At 33.7% G+C, this 21,520-nt stretch overlaps 1 protein-coding gene across 1 annotated transcript in view; it reads right to left on the reverse strand.

The window, feature by feature from the left end:
• Positions 1-1,368: 1,368 nt before the first annotated feature.
• ADAM2 (ADAM metallopeptidase domain 2) overlaps positions 1,369-21,520 on the reverse strand; it is a 100,553-nt gene continuing 80,401 nt past the window's right edge. Inside the window, exons 16-20 of the mRNA XM_007178418.2 lie at positions 11,724-11,907; positions 7,269-7,346; positions 6,914-7,058; positions 2,581-2,740; positions 1,369-1,402 (exon numbers count right to left, since the gene is read on the reverse strand). Of these exons, the coding sequence (XP_007178480.1) occupies positions 1,369-1,402; positions 2,581-2,740; positions 6,914-7,058; positions 7,269-7,346; positions 11,724-11,907 (601 nt within the window). The remainder of the gene's footprint in view (positions 1,403-2,580; positions 2,741-6,913; positions 7,059-7,268; positions 7,347-11,723; positions 11,908-21,520) is intronic.

The following is a 21,520-nucleotide window of genomic DNA, read 5'->3' on the forward strand; positions in this document are numbered from 1 at the left end:
GGTCAATATGCTTTCTGCTTGAGCTGAGACATCCACCTTCTCCTAACCTGGGACACCCACTGGCACTCCTGGTCCTCAGGTTTTTGGACTCAGATTGGGACTTACATCATTGGCCCCCCATTTCTCAGGCCTTCAGACTCACACTGAATTACACTACCAGTGCTTTCCTGGCTCTCCAGCTTGCAGATGGCAGATCTTGGGACTTCTTTGCCTCCAGAACCATGTGAGCCAATTCCTTTAATAAATGTCCTCATCCCTCCCACCCCCCATCTATCTATATAACTCCTATTGCTTCTGTTTCTCTGGAGAACCCTAACTCACACAATTATATTATTGTAGCTTCTTCTTAGATTTACCTTTTGCACTATGATATGTTCTTTATATCTACTAATGCTTTTTGTGTTAAAGTCTACCAAGCTTTCTTTTGTTTAAAGTTCCATGGTATATATATCTGTCTTTTACTTTGAACCTTTATATAACTGAAATTGTCTTTTATAAGCAGCATATAGTTGAAATTTTTTTCCAAATCTTTTTTTTTAAATTTTTACTGTTGTCTTTTGATTGGTTATGGACCATGAGACTATATCACAACCACATACCATTGCAACTTAAAATATAACAGTGGCCTTTAATCATGGTATTGCATGTATTATATTATAAACTTTCCTTACCTCATGCCTACTCATTAACAGAGTTAATGCCTACTGACTAACAGAATTAATATGAGGTAACTTTAAAAATAAGAAATATGTAATATAAAAACTCATAAACATGCATTCCTTGCAAATAAGTTATTTGTGGTATTATGTTATATATGAAAACTTCTCTTTTCTTGACAGATGAAAGACATAATGCACAGGTTTTGAATCCCAGGTAATCAGGCAAGGCATGTACGTTTTCTTTTCCATTTTTCCTGTCCATCAAAGATAATTACTCTGGTAGAATAAATAAAGGGGGAAAAGTCACCTGTATGATCAATCAAGTTAAAAATGATGATTAATTCAACAAATGGCATGAGGGTACACTTATTTTGAAGTAGAGTTCTATCATGTATCAATAATTTATTTGTAACCAACATTTTGAACACACAAATGCTAAAGAATTAAGCATTATTAGAAAAAAAGAGAAAAGATAGCACTCCAAGACATATTTTAGGTGACAGATTTACCATGTCTATGATATAGCTTACAATATTGAAAAATATGCCTCAATTTGATTTTTATTATATGCAGCTATATTACTATCTTCATTTAATATACATTTATGTTTACCTATCTAATATGTTGAATTTTCTGTTTGTCTGTTTCTTCCTCTCATCCTAAAATAGTTGATACTTACTGTGATACCATGGATTCTTTGTTTTCCAGGCTAGTCTTTGGTCCCACTCTCACTTTCCAGTTGCCTGTATATTTAAAAATAAAAATAATCATTTAAAATTGTATTTTCCTCAAAGATGGTTCTACAAAACTCTGTACCATTTATCAGTATTGAAATAGTTTTGAATCCCTATCTGAGATCTGGGAGTAGTCACTACTTAAGAATATCTTACCACTGAGAGCACCTCTTAACTGGTAAGAAAGACTAATATGAGAAAAAGCAAAGTAATATAAGTTTACCTGGAAATGGACTCAGATCATATTTATATTCATAACATTATTAGCTAGTTTTACACTTTTTTTTACCATTCATATTCTGCCCAGTTTTTCCACAATAAAGTCATCTAATATAAGAAAATTCCTTTAATATGTTTAAATATTATCTGAATTATGTGACTATTTTATGTGTTGCATATTACTTCAGCAATTTTACATAAACTTCTCAAAATATTTCTATGAAATGTATTCTCTTTTAATTAGTATTATCTTATCAACTTTAAATACTTCAATAAAATTCTTTAAATATTTGAATAAAATTCATTTCATTTTAATTAAGATGGAGGGCATAGATGTAAAACTCAAAGGCAGAAATTATTTTATAGCAATTTCCATGAAAGGAAATAAACCAATTTTAATATTTATTTTATTCTTGAAGTATATTTTCAGATATTTATAAGGTTATTTAATTAAAAAAATTTTTTGTCTGTAGATTAGCCATGGCTATATCTAGATTTTTCAGTTTTACTATTATATATTAATTTCTAATCTTTTCCAACTCTGGCTGCCTCTCAATTTATTTAAGTGCCTTAAAGCTTAACTACTCTCCTAAATTTCCATGCTATGTTTTAATAAAATAGTGTATGCAAAATTCTTTGAAATATATAAATATTAAAAAGTAAAGTAATAATATTTAATACATATTTAATAATTAAGATCAAATAGTAAAAGGAGGTAGATAAACACTAACTAGAAATCATTTATACTTAAATTTACCCTTAACACAGTCCAAGTTATTTTAAGATTAAAGAAATTTATTATTCATTATATTGATCATTAATATATTACATATTAAATTTCCATATAAAGATAAATATATAATCGGAATTATTACTAGTTATATCACCATAATGTTATTTATTGATAAGTTACTATGTAGGCCAACTAATTACAAAAGTAATGAATCTTAAATATGAAATTAATATACTCATCGCTTGTATAGTCCTCAGTTCTCCATTTTTTTCTTTGGAAATAAACTTTTACCAGTGTAGCAATCAGTACACAGAGAATAATGAAAAAAGGAATGAGTAAGAAAAATGGCCATCTCATAGGTTTGGAATAGTAAACATTCTCAATATAGCGCCTGTCTAGGAGAGAAAACACCAGTGATTTGAAAGCAACTACCAGGAATATAGCAAAACCATTTCTGCATTTTAATATGACTATTAGAATAAAATGTTTAAACATTTAACAATTTTATAATTAACATATTTAATATGAAGTGGGTAAGTTGACATCATAAGTGCTAAAAGTTAGACTTTCTCTTACATAATAGTCCTATATTCCTTGCTTGTTTATTAAGAACCTTCTATTCCATGTAGTCTCTTTTCAGATCTGTCTCATAATACGAAAAGGATTATAGTGTGATCCCAGGAAGAACTGAATTTTCCCTCAATACTCAATTTTTTTGTGTGTGTAAGAAATATTGCATATGTAAGAGCATTTCAATGAAGTCCAAATTCTTTTCTTTTATTGCACTGGTATTTATTTTCATGTTTCATCTAAGAAATTAATTGCTTATCTCAAGGTCATGTAGACATTTCCCGTGTTTCTTTCAAGAATAGTTTTAGCTTCTACATTTAGATTTGTCGTCTATCCCATATGAATTGTGAAGTAAGTTGTAATTTTGAGATTCATTTAGCCTTATGTGGATAGCCAGTTGTTAGAATACAATGTTTTGAACTGACTTTCCTTTCCCTTTGAACTATCTTTGTACTTTTCTTGATTACTGTAACTATATACTAAATCTATATTATTCTAAATTTAATATAAGGCAAATAGACTAAGTTGTCCTTCTTTGTTGTACTTTTTCAGAGCTCTTTCACTATTCTAAGCACTTTTGTGTATATTTTAGAATCAAATTGTTGATATCTAAAATGTTGCATGCTTTTATGATTGGTTATTTTTATGTATAGATTTAATTTGGTGAGAATTGACATCTTGCCAATAATAAACTTTCCAATAGGTGAGCATGGCATATTTCTCCATTTACTTGTATGTTTAGCGTCTATCTGCATTTTTGTTTTAGTTTCAGTCTTACACATCTTTTGTTAAACTTATTCCTAATATTTTATATTTTGATAGTATTGTACATGGTACTGATTTTAAGTTGGTTTTCATTTACTGCTGCTAGTATATAGCAATACTATCCACTTTTAAACATTTTCTTTGACCTTTCGAAAGGTTTTTATTACTTCTAGGAGTATTTTTGTAGAGTCCTTAGGATTTTTGATGTAATTAATCATATCGTCTGCAGTCTAATTTCATCCTTTCTAATCTTCATGCTCCTGATTTTTTGTTCTTTACTTATTGCACTGGCTAGGACTTAGGGTAAAATATTGACATGGTGAGAGCAGACTTCATTGCCTTGCTCTCAAATTTTGGAAAAAACAATGTATTTTATCATAAGATATATTGGCTAAGATATTTTTTGTTGATGCTTTTTATCATATTGATGAAGTTTGCTTCTGTTGGTAGTTTGTTGCCTTTAAAAAATTCATAAATAGGTGTTGAATTTTGTCAAATGACTTTTATGCATCAAAAGAGAAAATGATATACATTTAAAAAATTCTTAATTTGGTGAATTGCACTGATTGACTTTCAAATGAATGCTTATATTTGTGCTTATGAAGTATATTGTTCTGTAATTTTTTCTTTGTTAACTTTCTTTCTGGATTTGGAATCAGGGATATGTTTTCCTCATACAGCGAGGTGACAGGAGTCACTTCCACCACTACTTTTTAAAATGGTGTTTCTTCCTTGCAAAAACTTGCCAGAATTAACCTGTGAAACCATATACATCTGTACTTCTTGTTGCTGTTATTTTTGTTGGTGGTGATTTTCAAAAATCACAAATGCACAAATCATGAAGTTTGGGCTTCTGATTTCTTGGTTATACCCTATGATTTATAATTCCTTTTCCATAAGGAGTAGCCATTATAACCTTTTTACATTAGAGTAGCTTCAGTCTACTTTTACCCATAATTGATTAGTACTTGAAGAACATATGTATTATCTTGACCATTTTCAGTCTGACTGATGTAATTCCTTAAAAATGTATGGATTTCTTGTGTATTAAATAAAATATACACCCCATTAAATGAAACCACACCCACAAATCTTTTTGACATAAATCTGTCTATATTGGACTCTGGTGAGGCTGCTATAAAATAACCTATTTAAGATTCATAGTAACCTTATTGTTTGAGAGTTTTTAAGAGGCAGTCCAGTACAATACTTAGAAGGCTTTTTGTATATTGAGAGATGAAGATGTCTAAGAGGCATCACTTTAAGTTTTTCTGAGGTCTTAACAGAGGGGTTTACATACGCTTGACAATTTTTATCTGAGATCAAATTTTATTGCTTAGTATCTCAAATTTAGCTGTTAGCCATTTCTTACTTTAAGAATGTTTTGCTGGAAGAATTCAGGAATAAAAATTAATTTTATTTTCAAACCAAATAAATTCCAGCTCTTTTCAAGTAAAATAGACATTTTACTTGAAAACTGAATTGTTCCTTCATTAATAATTACTATCGTCTTGTATTTTATCATAGGTAACTTAAGTCACCCAACCTGGAAATCTTGCTGACCAGAACCATGAATTCTACTTTCCACATTACCACAGGCAGCAAGGATGCCACACAATTCACTGCTTCATAATAAATGTCCTCAATTTCTCCAACTTCTAATAACATGTTTTAAAGCTGTCTTTGAATTGCTCACCAACAGTCTTCTCAAGACAATGTCAACATACATCAATAGTCTTCAACAGTTTCCTGTCCTACCTTCTATGCACCATCCAATTCCAAAGCTAATGGCACATGTTTTAGATTCTTGTTATATAAATATAAATACACCATCTGGTACCAAACTGTATGTGTGTGTGTGTCTGTGTGTGTGTGGAGAGAGAGAGAGAGAGAGGTTGTGCAAGAAAGTACCCCTAAATTTAGTAACTTAATCATTTAATTTTAATTTTGTGTGTCATGAATTTGGGGAGGGCTTAGTTGCATGGTTGTATTTTTATTTTTATGTCTCAATGTAGTCAAATTTCATATACAGCAGATAATTTTCAACAGAATGAGTGTTCCAATAATGAGAGTTCCAATCATTAGTATTCTAAAAAACCCAATCAGAATCTGCAGGAAGACCATGGAAGTCTCCGAATCTCACTTCTGTATATTTTATTGCTCAGTCACATCGCTAAAACCAACCTGGATTCTAGGAAACAGTCCTCTTCTCACTGGGGAAGCAGCATGCATGTGCATGGATAGAAGCAGTTAATTGCTGTTAATTTGAAGATAAGCTGACCGTTCCCACTAACATAGAAATAGCTTGGTGATACGTAAGTATGTTATAATGTTTTTTACTTAATCTATTACTGTATGGTCTTAAATACTATATTTCAAATGCTGGAATGAATGTGGAAATGTTAAGAACTAAGTCTGGCTCAAAATCTGCTTGCTTTGATTTTCTGTAAATATAGGTTTTTATATGAAAGAAATCTGGTCCTAAGCAACACTGGATCTGCCAGCTTGCTCTAAAATCCATCTCTACTTTGAACCAAAAAATGTAGAAAATTATATCTCCTAAGCTCCTTAACCTTTGGTCTTCTAGTTAGATTTGGCTAATGGGATTCACTGGATAAAATTTGGAGGGTAAGAAGACAGAAATTGCCATGGTATTTAACCCTCTTCGTCTCTAGCATCTGCAATTGTGTCCCTGTATCCTCTACACCTTCACCTCATGCTGGAGAGTACCTCTACCTGTGTTCTAGACCCTGGTATATAGCCCTGACCACAGTTACATGTCATGCGAGATGGCTTAGATTCTGGTTCTAGTAATAACATCTCCATTTAATGTGCCTTTAGCCCTAAGAAGTGGTACTGGATTCCTGTGTTGCTAATCTCTGGTTGCCTCACTGTTCTCTGATTGGCTTTTATCTCTGCCGTTATGTGTTACCCCATGCCTTGTATTGAATTCCTTCTGTATGAAAGGCTAAAGTGATTTCTATTTTCATGCCTGGGCCTTTACTGACATACCTTATTTATAACATATATTTAATATGTTATAACACATTAGTCTCTGGAAGGAAAATGTAAATTAAATAGCCATATATGGTGTATTGTTTTATGTCCAAACATAATCTAAATATAAATTGGTAGACAAAATACTTATTTTATTAAATTTAATACATGAAAATGTTATTTTAATTATAATTTCAATTGAAATCAATATCAATCAAGTATCAATCAATACTTACCAGGTAAACGGTCTGGTAGGCCTGGTACTGAGGGTGGAAAGTTGCCACTGTCAATACTTCCACCTTCCCATGACTCTAGTGAAACTTGGCAATTTGGAGGTAAATATGTAGGGTTACAGTGACAGTGCCTTTTATTATTACATAGCTGAAACAGGAGAAATATCATCTTATAAAATAAGTAGCTAAAATTATTTGTGTTCACTTAAAATTTTAAAATAATACCTAGGTCAGATAAGACTGATTTTCTTATGTGGTTTATGAATATGACTGTGTGTGTGTGTGTTTAGCTGTGCGTTTGCTTTCCAACTATCAATCTCAGTGATTTCTATTCTAGTCTCATAGTGCTGATACTTACACCTTGATTGTGGCATTTTTCTGGAGTACAGTCATAATTCAAGACTGAAGAATCTACACATTTCTTATTCTTGCAAACCTAAATAGGAGATATCCCAAAGTAAGTTAACTGTACCACCATCTGCATTTGGCATCTAATTAAAAGGATTCCTTATTATACTGACATAAGAGGTATTCATTTAATAATAAATATTAATATACTAACAATAAGTGATTAATTCATAGTGCTACTGTGTTTTCAGCACTAGATGAGACTGATTATCTGAAAGTAAATAAAATAAAAGCATCTTCCCTGCTTATACTGGGATAGGAAGTACAGACATGAAATAAATAACAGGAAAGGTAAATGTGTAATAAATACTATAATAAAATAGTTTTATGAAATAATAAAAACACAGAATTTAATATATGAGGACAGTGAAACTTTTTTTTTAAATATTTTTTTAAGTACATTTTTTTAAAAATTAATTTATTTATTTTTGGCTGTGTTGGGTCTTCGCTTCTGTGCGAGGGCTTTCTCTAGTTGTGGCAAGTGGGGGCCACTCTTCATCGCAGTGCACGGGCCTCTCACTATCGCGGCCTCTCTTGTTGCAGAGCACAGGCTCCAGACGCGCAGGCTCAGTAGTTGTGGCTCACGGGCCCAGTCGCTCCGCGGCATGTGGGATCCTCCCAGACCAGGGCTCGAACCCGTGTCCCCTGCATTAGCAGGCGGACTCTCAACCACTGCGCCACCAGGGAAGCCCCAGTGAAACTTTTTTATTGAGCTCTGATGTTGAACATGATTTAAGCATAGAAATGAAAGACAAAGCACATATAGAAAAAGAATAAATATTGAAAATGACCCTACATCATATCTATTATGAAACTTTTAAGAAATATTAAGGGCAGTGCAGTTCTTACACAAAGAACAACCATTCAAACATTAATTAACTAAATATTTGAGTCTTACGATGCGCCTGGCCCTGAGAACACAGCAGTGAACAACAACAACAACAAAACTCATGTTGCTCATATTGCAGTAAAAGATATAGAAACACACACACAACAAAAAATCTATACGTGATGTGACAGAGGTTATTATGGAGGGTTTGTCTGTGTCTTATAGTCTTAATCAGAAAATTGGTCTATAACCTATAAGCAATTGGTGGTGTTTAGAGATTTAATTGGAAGATGGAAAGCTGATAAAAGGAGGTTTTGAAAAAGAGAATGTAAAAGGCAAGAGAAAATATAAAAAGACAAACTAGAATAACATTACAGTAGTCCAGAAAAATGACAACCATAGAGTGAAATTGAGTGGTAGTGGTGTTGATGAAAAACAGTGGTTGTGTTTGAGACAGAGTTAAATAGTTTGATCCACCTAAGTTCAGTGATAGATTGTATATAAAGGATGAAAAGAGAGATGGGGCAATGACACCAAGGTCTCTGGTATGTCTTAACTTTCTTGGTTGTGGTACAAGTAATGGAATAAGAAAGCTAAGCATAAAGCTCAAAAGTTTAGAAATATTATTTTTTGAGACTTCTTTTTACTTGTAATATCAAATAATACTACACACTTGAGATAAAATAAAAATTATTTTTAGGCACAGAAAATGTGAGACAATGTGATTCCACAAAAGTAACCAAAACCTGAAGCCAGCATTCCTCCCGTGGTCATCAATGGCTAAGGATGTAGTATTTAAGTGATTATATGCACCGTACACCAGTGACAGAATTAAAAGCAGGTTTTACCAAATCCTGAAAAAATAATCTGGAGGGTGACATCAGCAAAATGGTGCACTAGGAAGCCCCAAGTCTTGTTCTCCTTTAGAGATCCTAGAAGAAGAAGATGAAGAAGGAGGAGGAGGGGGAGGAATGGGGGAGGAGGAGGAGGTGGGGGTGGAGGGGGAGAAGAACTGGCTAAAGCAACCCATAGGAGCTCTGTAAGCAGTCAAAGGTCTACTGCAAATGCCCAAACAAACAAACAAAAAGCCACAATCAAAATGTTAGAAAGTTTTGTAGTATTTTGCTCAAACCTTGTCCCACTACTTTTTGGGCATGCCATAGTCTTGGTCTGGAGGAGACAGCAGCTGAGTTTCCAATTCCCTCCCTTGAACTGAACGGAGTAGAGGACACCTTATTTTCAATATTCTAACCTGTCTGGGAACTGCGTGAAGACTGGTCTCTGTTCCACCTAATTCAGATCTCAGATGCACACTGCTCAGGAAAACTGCAGGGAAACTAAGACTTGTAGACATCTGGAGCAGAGAGAATGGGTGGAAACATACCATAGACCATCTAAGGCTCCAAGGCAACCCTGGCATGAGACTATTTGGAAAAATAAGACATTAAAAAACATACATGTATGTGGGGAATAAGAAAAGCCACAAAAAGACCCAGGAAAGATGCATATTCACAAAGATCTCAGAGACCACAAGCTTTCTCCTCAGGCTACTCCCAAGGCTCAGAGCACACCCAAGAAATTAGAAAAGGACTACGCTAGCACAGAGCCAGACTGCAAACACTGGGAGAAACGGCTGTTTTTCAAAAGTCCAATTTTTAGCAAAAAAATCACATGCTATAAAAAGAAACAGGAGAAAAAGGAAGAAAGAATATGCAATGGAGATAAGACAGTATCACCAACAAGTGGTGCTGGGAAAACTGGACAGCCACATGTAAAACAATAAGATTAGAACAATCCCTCACAGCATTTACAAAAATAAACTCAAAATGGTTTGAAGACCTAAATGTAAGGCCTGTAACCATAAGACTCTTAGAAGAGAACATAGGTGGGATACATTTTGACATAAATTGTAGCAGTATTTTCGTGGCTCAGTCTCCTAAGACAAAAGAAGTAAAATCAAAACTAAACAAAAGGGAGCTAATTAAACTTAAAAGCTTTTGCACAGCAAAGGAAACTATCAACAAAATAAAAAGAAACCTATGGAATTGGAGAAAATATTTGCTAATTATGCAACTAACAAGATGTTAATATCCAAAATATATAGACAGCTCATTCAACACAATATCAAAACAAAAACAAAACAGTTAAACAACGGGCAGAAGACTGAATAGACATATTTCCATAGAAGATAAAAAGATGGCCCACGGGCTCATGAAAAGATGTTCAACATCACTAATTATTAGAGAGATGCAAATCAAAAACACAATGAGGTATCACCTCACACCTGTTTGAATGGCTCTCATCAAAAAGTCTACAAATAACAAATATTGGGGAGAATGTGGAGAAAAGGGAGCTCTTGTACACTTTTGCTAGCAATGCAAATTGGTACAGCCACTATGGAAAACACTATGGACGTTCCTTAAAAAAGTAAAAATAGAATTACCATACAACCCAGCAATCCCACTCCTGGGTATACATCTGGAAAAAAGAAAGACACTAATTCAAAAAGATACATGTTCCCCAATGTTCACAGCAGCACTGTTTACAACAGCCAAGACTCAGAAGCAACTCAAGTGCCCATCAACAGACTATTGCATTTAAAAATGTGATTTTTAAATATATATATATGTATATATATATGTATAAATTTATTTATATAATGGAATATTACTCAGCCATAAAAAAAGAATGAAATACTGTCATTTGCAGTAATGTGGGTGTGCTTAAAGAAAATTATGCTTAGTGAAATAAGTCAAAGAGAAAGTCAAATACTATATGATATCACTTATATGTGGAAACTTAAAAAGAATGCAAAGGAATATATATGCAAAACTGAAACAGATATAGAAAACAAACCTATGGTTGCCAAAGGGGAGATCAAAGTGGGGAGGGACAAATTAGGGGTATGGGATTAACAGATGCAAAGTGGTATATATAAAACAGATAGGCAACAAAGATATACTGTATAGCACAGGGAATTATACCCATTATCTTGTAATAACCTATAATGGAATATAATCTGCAAAAATACTGAATCACTATGCTGTACACCTGAAGCTAACACAATATTGTAAATCAATTATACTTCAATTAATAAAAAGAGTTGATGGAAGGTTCATGAAAATGGAGAGTAGTTATATCTCAGATTTATGTGCCTTTGATTGATTTTTCCTTTACTCTGTGAATCCTTTATTATTTTCATCACTAAAATGGGCATATGTTACTTTAACTGCTATTTTAAGTAATTATATCAAAATATAATTCATGACATTAAAAATACTCCCTGTGTAACATGAGATAATTAATAAAACAGTTAATGAACTGTATGATTCTCAGTTCAGTTAATATATATGACTTCCATGAAAAAAGTACTAAATAGCCAATGAAATATTCATAGTGATAATATCTATGCATGAATGCAGGTTATATTTTTTCTTTTAAAAATTTTCTCATTTTCAAAACTTTCTACTTTCTTATTTTTTGAAATTAAATGTGCACTTAAATTATGAGAAAAATACCAAATATGCATTTAAAATTTGAAATTAGGAAATTAGTTGGTAATAAAAGACTATATACCTTATTTAGACCACAAACAGTTCCATCTTTTACCCACATGTTTCCGCTGTCTTTATCATCATATGCATATTCCAATCCAACGCAGATGTGTCCATCTATGTTGCTATACAAAACAGTGGCGTTTGGAATATTAATTATAATTCCTTTATCATATGTACACAGTAATTTTCCACATCGCACATCCCTATAATTTACCAACAAATAAAAATCATTAGTTTTCAATACAGAGAAATATTAGAATATCATTTCTAAAGCAAACAGATTTAAATAAAGCATTAAGGGCTGCTAAAAGATGCATGCAATTAATTGTGCAACACCAAAAAATATGAGGGCCTTTCCTGCATTGTTAATAGTAACAACGTCTTAGTAATTATGAACTACTTTCTATTTAGACTTATCACTTTTTTGGTAACAATTCTTTATTCCTTTTTTGATTCTTAAACATGATTCCAAGCTTATTCTATTCTAAAAAATTAGTAAAATTTAAAAAATTACTGGTATGATTGGATTTCCTTTTCTGTTTTTCAAACATAATACGTACTCTCCACATCATGGGTCCCAAACTGACAAGACACTGAGGCATACACTCAAGAAGCAGTACATGCAATAAATATTAACGCTGAACCACTAAGATACATCACAATGATAGTGCCTAAACCACAGACAAAATCATGAAAGTAACCAGAAAATAAAAAAGCATTAACAACAAAAGAACAATAATACAACTTAAGGGCTTCCCTGGTAGCGCAGTGGTTGAGAGTCTGCCTGCCAGTGCAGGGCACACGGGTTCGAGTCCTGGTCTGGGAGGATCCCACATGCCACGGAGCGGCTGGGCCCGTGAGCCACAATTACTGAGCCTGCGCGTCTGGAGCCTGTGCTCCGCAACAGGAGAGGCCGTGATAGTGAGAGGCCCGTGCACCGCGATGAGGAGTGGCCCCCGCTTGCCGCAACTGGAGAGAGCCCTCGCGCAGAGACGAAGACCCAACACAGCCATAAATAAAATAAATAAATAAAATTTGAAAAAAGAAAATGCTCCCTATTAAAAAAATAATAATAATAATAATAATAATACAACTTAAGACTGACTTTCCAAGAGAAATAATGGAGATCAGATTATTGAATGACAGACTCAAAGGTGAGACAAAATATCTAGTGTCTTTCCATTTTGTACATAGAGAAAATATCTTTCAAAAGGAAATATGGCATTTTCAGACAATAATTAATAAAATTTATCAACAGACATCCCAGACTAAAGAAAATGTAAACTGAGTTCTTCCCATTGAAGGAAATTTATCTTAGATGTAACTTGTAGAAGTACAAAACACATATAGCTTTATCAGATTGAGGAAGTTTCTTTCTACTCCTAGTTAGATGAGAGTGTTTATCATGGGTCAGTTCTAGGATTTGTGATAAATCAGGCACAAAATAAATTGTGTAGTTAAATCTTAACAAGGGGGCTAGGAGAGAGAGAAGGTATAGGTAAATTATCTCCCCCCAAATAAGTATAAAAGTGTGCAAATTTGTCACAACAAACATTTCAGGGCTATGAAAACTGATCAAAAGCAAACAACAAATCGAGAAGCACTTATGTAAAGTTGCCATAAAATCAGTAATAATAGTGAAAGGCTGTGGTCTTCTTGCCTGGGTCTGCTTCCATACACTCTCTCAGCTGTCGTTTTACCAGGGTAAGGCTGGCCATTAAAACCAATAAATTCAGTGCCAGAGGGATCATCCTTGATTTGGTGCAGAGAGCAAAATAGTCTCAGCCAGCAGCATTTTGAGTAAAAGTAGCAAGTGTAGTAGGGAATGAATATAAAACCAGCAGCACTGGTTAGCCCAAGCCTGAGGTCACAGTTGAGGTTAGGGACGGAGTAGCTAGAAATTGGAGCCATGATCCTGGAGAGGGTAATTCCATAAAGGCTGGCTGTCAGCTCTCCTTACATCACATCCCTAGCTGGCTGCGAGACTCCATGTATGTGCAGGGAGACTTGACAAGTCTCTATTTGTTATAAAGCGGGAAACTAACACACCATTGTAAAGCAATTATACTCCAATAAAGGTGTTAAAAAATAATAATAATAAAATAAAATAAAATAAAGGGGGAAAACACAGAAGCTTCTCAAAGGACACAGAGAAAGCATTTCATAAAATCCAACACTGAACCATGATGAACTGTCACATCCAGCTAGGAACAGACAGAAACTTCCTCAAACTGATAAAACTGTATGTGTAACCTACTAGTATAGTATCATGGATAAAGTAGAAAGATTGAATGCTATAACCCTACAATCAGGAACTAAACAAACATTTCTGCTTTTATCACTTTTATGCAATGAGGCAAAGATTTCTTAGGTATTGTACCAAAAGCAAGATCTGTTTAAAAAATGAAGGGATAAGTTGGGCTTCATCAAAATTAAAATCTTTTGATCTTCAAAAAGTTGTCATTAAGAAAAGATAGACCTAGATAAAATATTTATAATTCATATATCTGATAAAGATTCTATTCTGATATGTAAAGAATTTTCACAATTCAATAATGACAACAAAACCCAATTTAAACATGGGCTACAGATCTACCAAGACATTTTACCAAAGAAGATATACAAATGCCTTATAATCACATGAAAGGGTGGTAATTTCATAAATCAGTAGGTAAATGCAAATTAGAGCCAGAGTAAGATACCTTTTTAGAATGACACACAAATAAGGAAACAAAAAGTCATGACAATATCAAATGTTGGTGATGTAGAGAAGGATGTAGAGAAGCTAGAACTCTGATACATATTTGCTGGAAATGTAAAATGGTACAGTAACTCTGGAAAATATTTGGGAAGCTTCTTGAAATGTTGAACATATACTTGCCATGTGACCGAGCAATTCTACTTCTAAGTGTGCATCCAAGTGAAATTTTAAAATATGTGTCTACATAAAGACTTGCACCTTCACACTTGTTATATCCCAAGAGAAACAAATACATGGCTTTACAAAGCAAACAAACAAAATACTGCACAAGAATGTTCATAGCAGCATTGTTCTTGATTTTTTTTATTGAAGTATAGTTGATTTACAATGTTGTGTTAATTACTGCTGTACAGCAAAGTGGTTCAGTTATACATATATATATTCAATATTCTTTTCTATTATGGTTTATCATAGGATATTGAATATAGTTCTCTGTGCTCTACAGTAAGACCTTGTTGTTTATCCATTCTCTATATAATAGCTTACGTCCACAGCAGCATTGTTCTTAATGGCCTTAAACTAGAAACATTCTAAATGCCCATTAACTGGTACATAATTTTAAAATGTTTATATCCACACCATATAATATTACCCAGTAATAAGAAGCTACAAACTACTGATATAGGCTACAAAATGGTTGAATCTCAAAAAAGAAGTAAAAGAAACCAGACAAAAAGATTACATATAGTGTGATTTCTCTTATATAAAAATTCCAGAAAAGGCAAATCTATGGAAACAGAAAGTAGGTCACTGGTTGCTTGGGACCGGGATCAGGAGTAAGGATCAATTCCAAATGGGCACAAAGGAAAATTTAGTGATTCTGGATTCTAGTGATTTTGGCATTTCTATAAATTTATCACAAAGTAAATAAATTATCCCATTAAAATAGATTGATTACTTTTTAATTGTTTTAAATATTACTAAAGCCATTAAAAATTATTTATGAGCTCTTACATAAAGTTTAGAAGTCATTTTTCCTGTCATTACAAGAAAATGCTGAGTAAACTGAGATCAGTGACTTTTCTTGGACCCATCAGAGAACTGAGGTTGCAGAGAAAACCACCTACATGGATCTGGAGAGCTAAGTATATGCAGAAACAACAAGTACAACACTTGCTATTTGCTTACCTGGAAAAGAAGCCACTGAATGACATAAGCCACTAATAATACTGACTATGGCAAATTGCTGGCAACTGAGTGTGGACTAACATGAGAATGAGAAGCTCCTAGGGAGTATAGTCATATTTTCACCAGCCTTTTCTCCAGGAACCCTATCAGGTTCTCTTGGGGAGGATCTGAGAAAGTTCTCCATATACACTTGCAGGGGAAGGAAAAAAGTGACCATCATGAAATTCCCAGACCCATCTCCCTAACAAAGACAATCTCCAGGTAGAATGACTTCCATCCCACTCTTGCCAACTCCACTCATCCTGTCTCACATAAAAGAATAAGTATAGGCATGATCAATAACAGAAGGGGTTTAAGAATATAGGTTGGGAATGCTGGAGCTGTAGAGCAGGGACTAAAGGATGGGGGCATGGGATGGGACACTCTACACCTGGAGGAGGAACAAAAACACTTCTGAAAGCCACACCCCTAAGACACAGGCTCATTAAAAGAAAGGCTTACGTGAAATCTAGAGAAGGCCCCCTCCCCACATCCTACAACCATACTGACAAGTCTCCAGCAGCAATAAAAGTAGATTACAATGGAGGGAGCTACATGACACAGGTTCCCTCTGAGGGATGGAATGAAGGGAAGCTCCAAACATAAGAGGGGAGGAAGAATCTACCTCACTAGTGAAATTTGAAGATTCTGGTGCCTATAGCTACAACAAACATTAGACACAATCTATCTCCTAAAAATATTAACATGAATTCTCACATTAGAGATTTATTCACTTCAGTGTCTATTACCCTATATAATATGCCCAGCTTTCAACACAAAAAAGTACAAGTTATGTGAACAGGCAAGAAAAAACAGTCTAAAGAGATAAAATAATCATCAGAATCAAATCAAATATAAAACAGACCTTGGGATTATTAGACATGAAATTTAAAATAACTGTGGTTAATATTTTAAAGGTTATAAAGGCAAAAGTTGACAACATGAAAGACCAGAAAGAAAATATCAACAGTGATATGAAAACTGTAAGAATATAAGAATAAAAAGGAAATAAAAGCAAAACAAAACAAAAAACCCAACAAAAATAAAGAATGGCTTCCAAGGATTCATCAATAAAACTCAAAGCAGCAGAGGAAAAACTTAGCTCAATGATAGATCAATAGAAACTTCCCACACTGAAGCACAATGATACAAAATAATGAAGAAAAAACAGAAAAATCCAAGAACTATGGGGCAATTTTTTAAAAGTGTAACATACTCATAATAAGAGTAACAGAAGGAGAAGAAAGAGAATAGGGTAGAAAAAATGTTTGAAAAAATAATTACCAAGATCTTTCCAAAATTATTGACAGAAATGAAAACACAAATGCAAGAAGCTCAGAAAACGCCAAGCAGGATAAATACCAAAATAAAAACCACCTGCAAATATATCACATCCAAACTGAAGAAAACCAAAATCAATGAGAAAATCTTGAAAGCAACTAGGTTGGGACACACCTTACTTACAGAGGAACAGAGATAAGAATTACAGCAGACTTTTCATTTTAAAATCATGCAATTAAGAAGAGTGTGGAGGGAAGTTCTGAGTGTTGTAAGAAAACAAAAATCTTTTCTACAAAAAGAAAAAAATATCTTTCTTACAAAAAGAAAAAGAAGAATTCTCTGTCCAGTAAAATTATCTTTCAAAAATGAAGACTTTCTCAGACAAACAAAAAGTGATAGAATTCTCAAGAAATGCCAAAAAAAAGGAAAAAAGTTCTTCAGGCAGAAGATAAATTATTTGGGTCCGAAACTTTGATCTACATAAAAAAAGGGAGAGCATCAGAAAATGAAAAAATTGAAAGCAAAATGTGTTTTTTTTTCTTATTCTTAACTGAACTAAAAGATAACTACTCAAAGCAATAATACAAAGAATGTATTGGATATTTATTGCATATGTATAAGTAGAATAAATAACAAGAAATGTCACAAGGGACTGGATGGAGGAATTGGGAAACTATTATAGTACACCTTCACTACACATGAAGGAGTATATAATTACAGTATTTGAAAGTAAACAATTACTGTGTTATATACTGTTATTTGAAGATAGTAGATGAGTTCAAGTACATTAGTAATCACTTTTAATGGGAATGGTCTAAACAACCAATTAAAAGCCAGATATTGTCAGAGTGAATAATAAAAACATGGCCCATGATTTTAACATCTGAAAATCGATAAATGTAATACACTATATCAATAGAATAATGGACAAAAACATAGATAGATTCATGTTAATTGATGTATGAAAAGCATTGAATAAACACAACCACCATTCAAGATTAAAAACTCTCAGCAAAGTAGAAATACAGTGGAACTTTCCCAATAAGATAAAGGGCATCAACAAAAAACCTACAGCTAACAATAAACTTAATGGTTAAAGGCTAAACTTGTCTTCTAAAATTGGAATGAGCAAATCTTTTCTTTCTCCACTTATATTTCAACATTTTAAATAGATATGTATACAGTGTAATCAGGCAAGAAAAACAAATTATACCAATTAGAAAAGAATAAATACTTCAGACTTCATTTGCAGATTACATGATCCTGGACATGGAAATACTATGAAACTCACAAACAAAAAGAGAGAGAGAGAGAGAGATTATGAAGCTCACACAATATAAAAGATCAATATAAGATATGATTTGTATTGTTATTATTATTATTAGATACCAGCAATGAACAATGAGAAAATGAAATTTAGAGAACAACTCTGTTCACAATAGTTTCAAAACTAAAATGTTTAGGAATATACTTAACAAAATAAACGCAACACTTGAACACTGAAAACTAAAACCTTGCTGAGAAAAATTAGAGAAGACTGAAATAAATCAAGACATTCTATATTTATCAGTTGCCAACTCAATATTGTCAAGATGGCAATTCAACACACACACACACACACACACACACACACCCCACAAATGAATCCATGAGGTCTGTGAATTTACCAGTGCCAATTTCCTGGTTTTGATATTTTACTATAGGTAAGATATATAAGTCATTTGAGGTGTTACCATTTGGGGAAAACAACTGGAGTATACAGGGGTTCTCTGGGATATTTATGAAACTTCCCATGAATCTACAATTAGTTCAGAATAAAAATATACACAAGTAAAATTCAATTGTGGGAAGGCTAAACCATTCCAAACAAAATGGAAAATAAATGAACAGATTCATCATACAGGAGGATACACACATTAACAAAAAGGCTTGGAAAATGCTCTAAATAATTATCAATTAGACAAATGCAAATTGAAACAAAAATATGTTACAAATAGAATGGCTAAAATAAAAAAGACTGACATTACCAAGTAGTAGCAAATTACGGAGAAAATAGATTTTTTAGACTCTGCTAGTGTGCATGTAAAATTGCACAGTCACTTTGGAAACCAGTTTGGTAGATTTTTTTAAATGTTAATATGAACTTATCATATGACTCAGCAATTATATTCCTATGTATCTATCTTTCCAACATAAGTGGAAATATATTTACTATAAAGACCTGACCTTGAAGGTTAGAGCAGCTTTATTCATAATAGCCAAAACCAAAAAACAATGCACCACATAACTGATCATCAATAAATGTGTTAATTGTATATATATGTAATTTTAGTGATATTCAGAATTATTCAGTAATAAAAAATGAAATACTATTATAAGAGCAGCTCATTTTAATCACAAAAAATTATCCTGGGCATGTTAAGTGTGACACACACAAAAAGCATATTGTAGGATTCCATTTATACGAAGTTTTTGAACAGGATACATTTGTCTATTATCATTGAGATAAGAACACAGGTTGTATGGGGCAGAGATTGGAGGGAACATTTCTGCATGATGGAAATATTAATCAAGTTGTGTACCTAAAGTATAATCAATTATTATAGTCTATGTAAATTAAAAAATAAAATAAAATCAAGCAAAATGAAGACAAAAGCCTCAACAGGAGTTTATATACACTCTATTATTAGTATGCTATGTTTATACTTGTACTTTAAACAAAACTTTATAAGCGTAAAGAAATAGTGTTTTGGGGGGTGGTGGTGGTGGTGAGATGAATTGGGAGATTGGGATTGACATATATACACTAATATGTATAAAATAGATAACCAGTAAGAACCTGCTGTATAAAAAAAATAAAATTCAAGAAAAAAAGAAATAGTGTTTTCAAATGTTTAACGTGAAAGTTAAATTCTTTAAAAAGTCTTATGAGGGGGCTTCCCTGGTGGCGCAGTGGTTGAGAATCTGCCTGTCAATGCAGGGGACACGGGTTCGAGCCCTGGTCTGGGAAGATCCCACATGCCGCGGAGCAACTGGGCCCGTGAGCCACAACTACTGAGCCTGCGCGTTTGGAGCCTGTGCTCCGCAACAAGAGAGGCCGCGATGGTGAGAGGCCCGCGCACCGCGATGAAGAGTGGCCCCCGCTTGCCGCAACTAGAGAAAGCCCTCGCACAGAAACGAAGACCCAACACAGCCATAAATAAATAAATAAATAAATAAAAAAAAAAAAAAAAAAAAAAAAGTCTTATGAGGTAGGAAGGAAAAGTACTACTAATTTCGCTTCACATACAAGTAACTAGCATTAAAAATGGTAGTTTTATTTTGCAAGACACATGGATAATATGTTGTAGCAGAGAACCTAGAACTACATATATTTTAGTTAGAAAGAGAAGATTATAAGGCTCAGGGTCCAATTATCACCTGCACTAGTCTCTGCAATATTCCTAGATTTTGTCTGTGAGGAAACACAATGACCATGGATAAAGATTTGTGCAGGAACTCTGAGCCATAAACATTATTATTCCTGTCATCCTGTTGTCTCCATTCCCCATACTTTGTTAGCTTCCATCCCTATTTTAGTAAAATTTTCACTGTGATTGAGTTATATAGTGTCTTCCTTAGCATCTTTGTGGATAAGGCCAGCCAATATCTTTTGGCCTTTACTTGGGAAGGAAGGCAATACACCTGGACAGTAATGCCCCAGGGTTTTACCAAAAGTCCCTCCTATTCCCAAACATTAAAAGCAGATTTAGATGATATACAGTTATCTGGAGGCTCTACTTTATTACAATATGTAGATGACTTTCTTCTCTACTTGCTTTCTCAGGCCTCTTTACAAGAAGACAGTATCCACCTGTTAAAACTTTTTGTCTTAAAGGGACACAGAGTCTCCAAGGGAAAATTGAGTTTGCTCAAACTCAGATTTGATATTTGGGGCACCTGATCTCAGAACAAGGGCTACATTTAGATCCAAATAGGAGCTTCATGGCATCCTGAACTTCCCAATATCCCAAACTAAGTGCCAGTTATGAGGTTTTCTTATGCTACCTAGCTAATGTTGAAATTAGGATTCCAAACTTCTCTCGTATGGCCCAACCTCTATATGTTTTACTAAAAATAACAAACCTGACCCTATTATTTGGGATGATCAGGGTGACTTAGCCTTTAAAGTCCTAAAAGAAAGCTTGATAAATCTCCCTGCCCTTGGACACCCCAATTATCAATTTTTCTTTCTCCTGTTTTTACTTTGAAAGGAAGGAAATGTCCTTGGGATACTGACACCAAAACACTGGGAAAACCATTGACCCATAGGGTATTAGAGCCAACAGCTAGACCCTGTAACATGAGGATAAATCTTTTGCCTCTTTACTGCCAGTGTCCCTTTAGTCAAGGCCACCAAGAGATAGTCATGGGATTCTCTTTACCATCTTTGTACCTCATATTAGAAGTCCTGAATTCTCAGCATGCTCAACATCTTCTGGCCAGTCATCTCACCTCCTATAAAATCATCTCGCTAACCATATAACTTTTTCTCATATAACTTTTTCTCACTGTAATAATCGTAATCCTGCCACACTTTCCCCCTCCTCTACATACAATACTCATGA

This window comes from Balaenoptera acutorostrata, chromosome 21 (genome assembly GCF_949987535.1).
Source record: "Balaenoptera acutorostrata chromosome 21, mBalAcu1.1, whole genome shotgun sequence".
NCBI lineage: Eukaryota > Metazoa > Chordata > Mammalia > Artiodactyla > Balaenopteridae > Balaenoptera > Balaenoptera acutorostrata.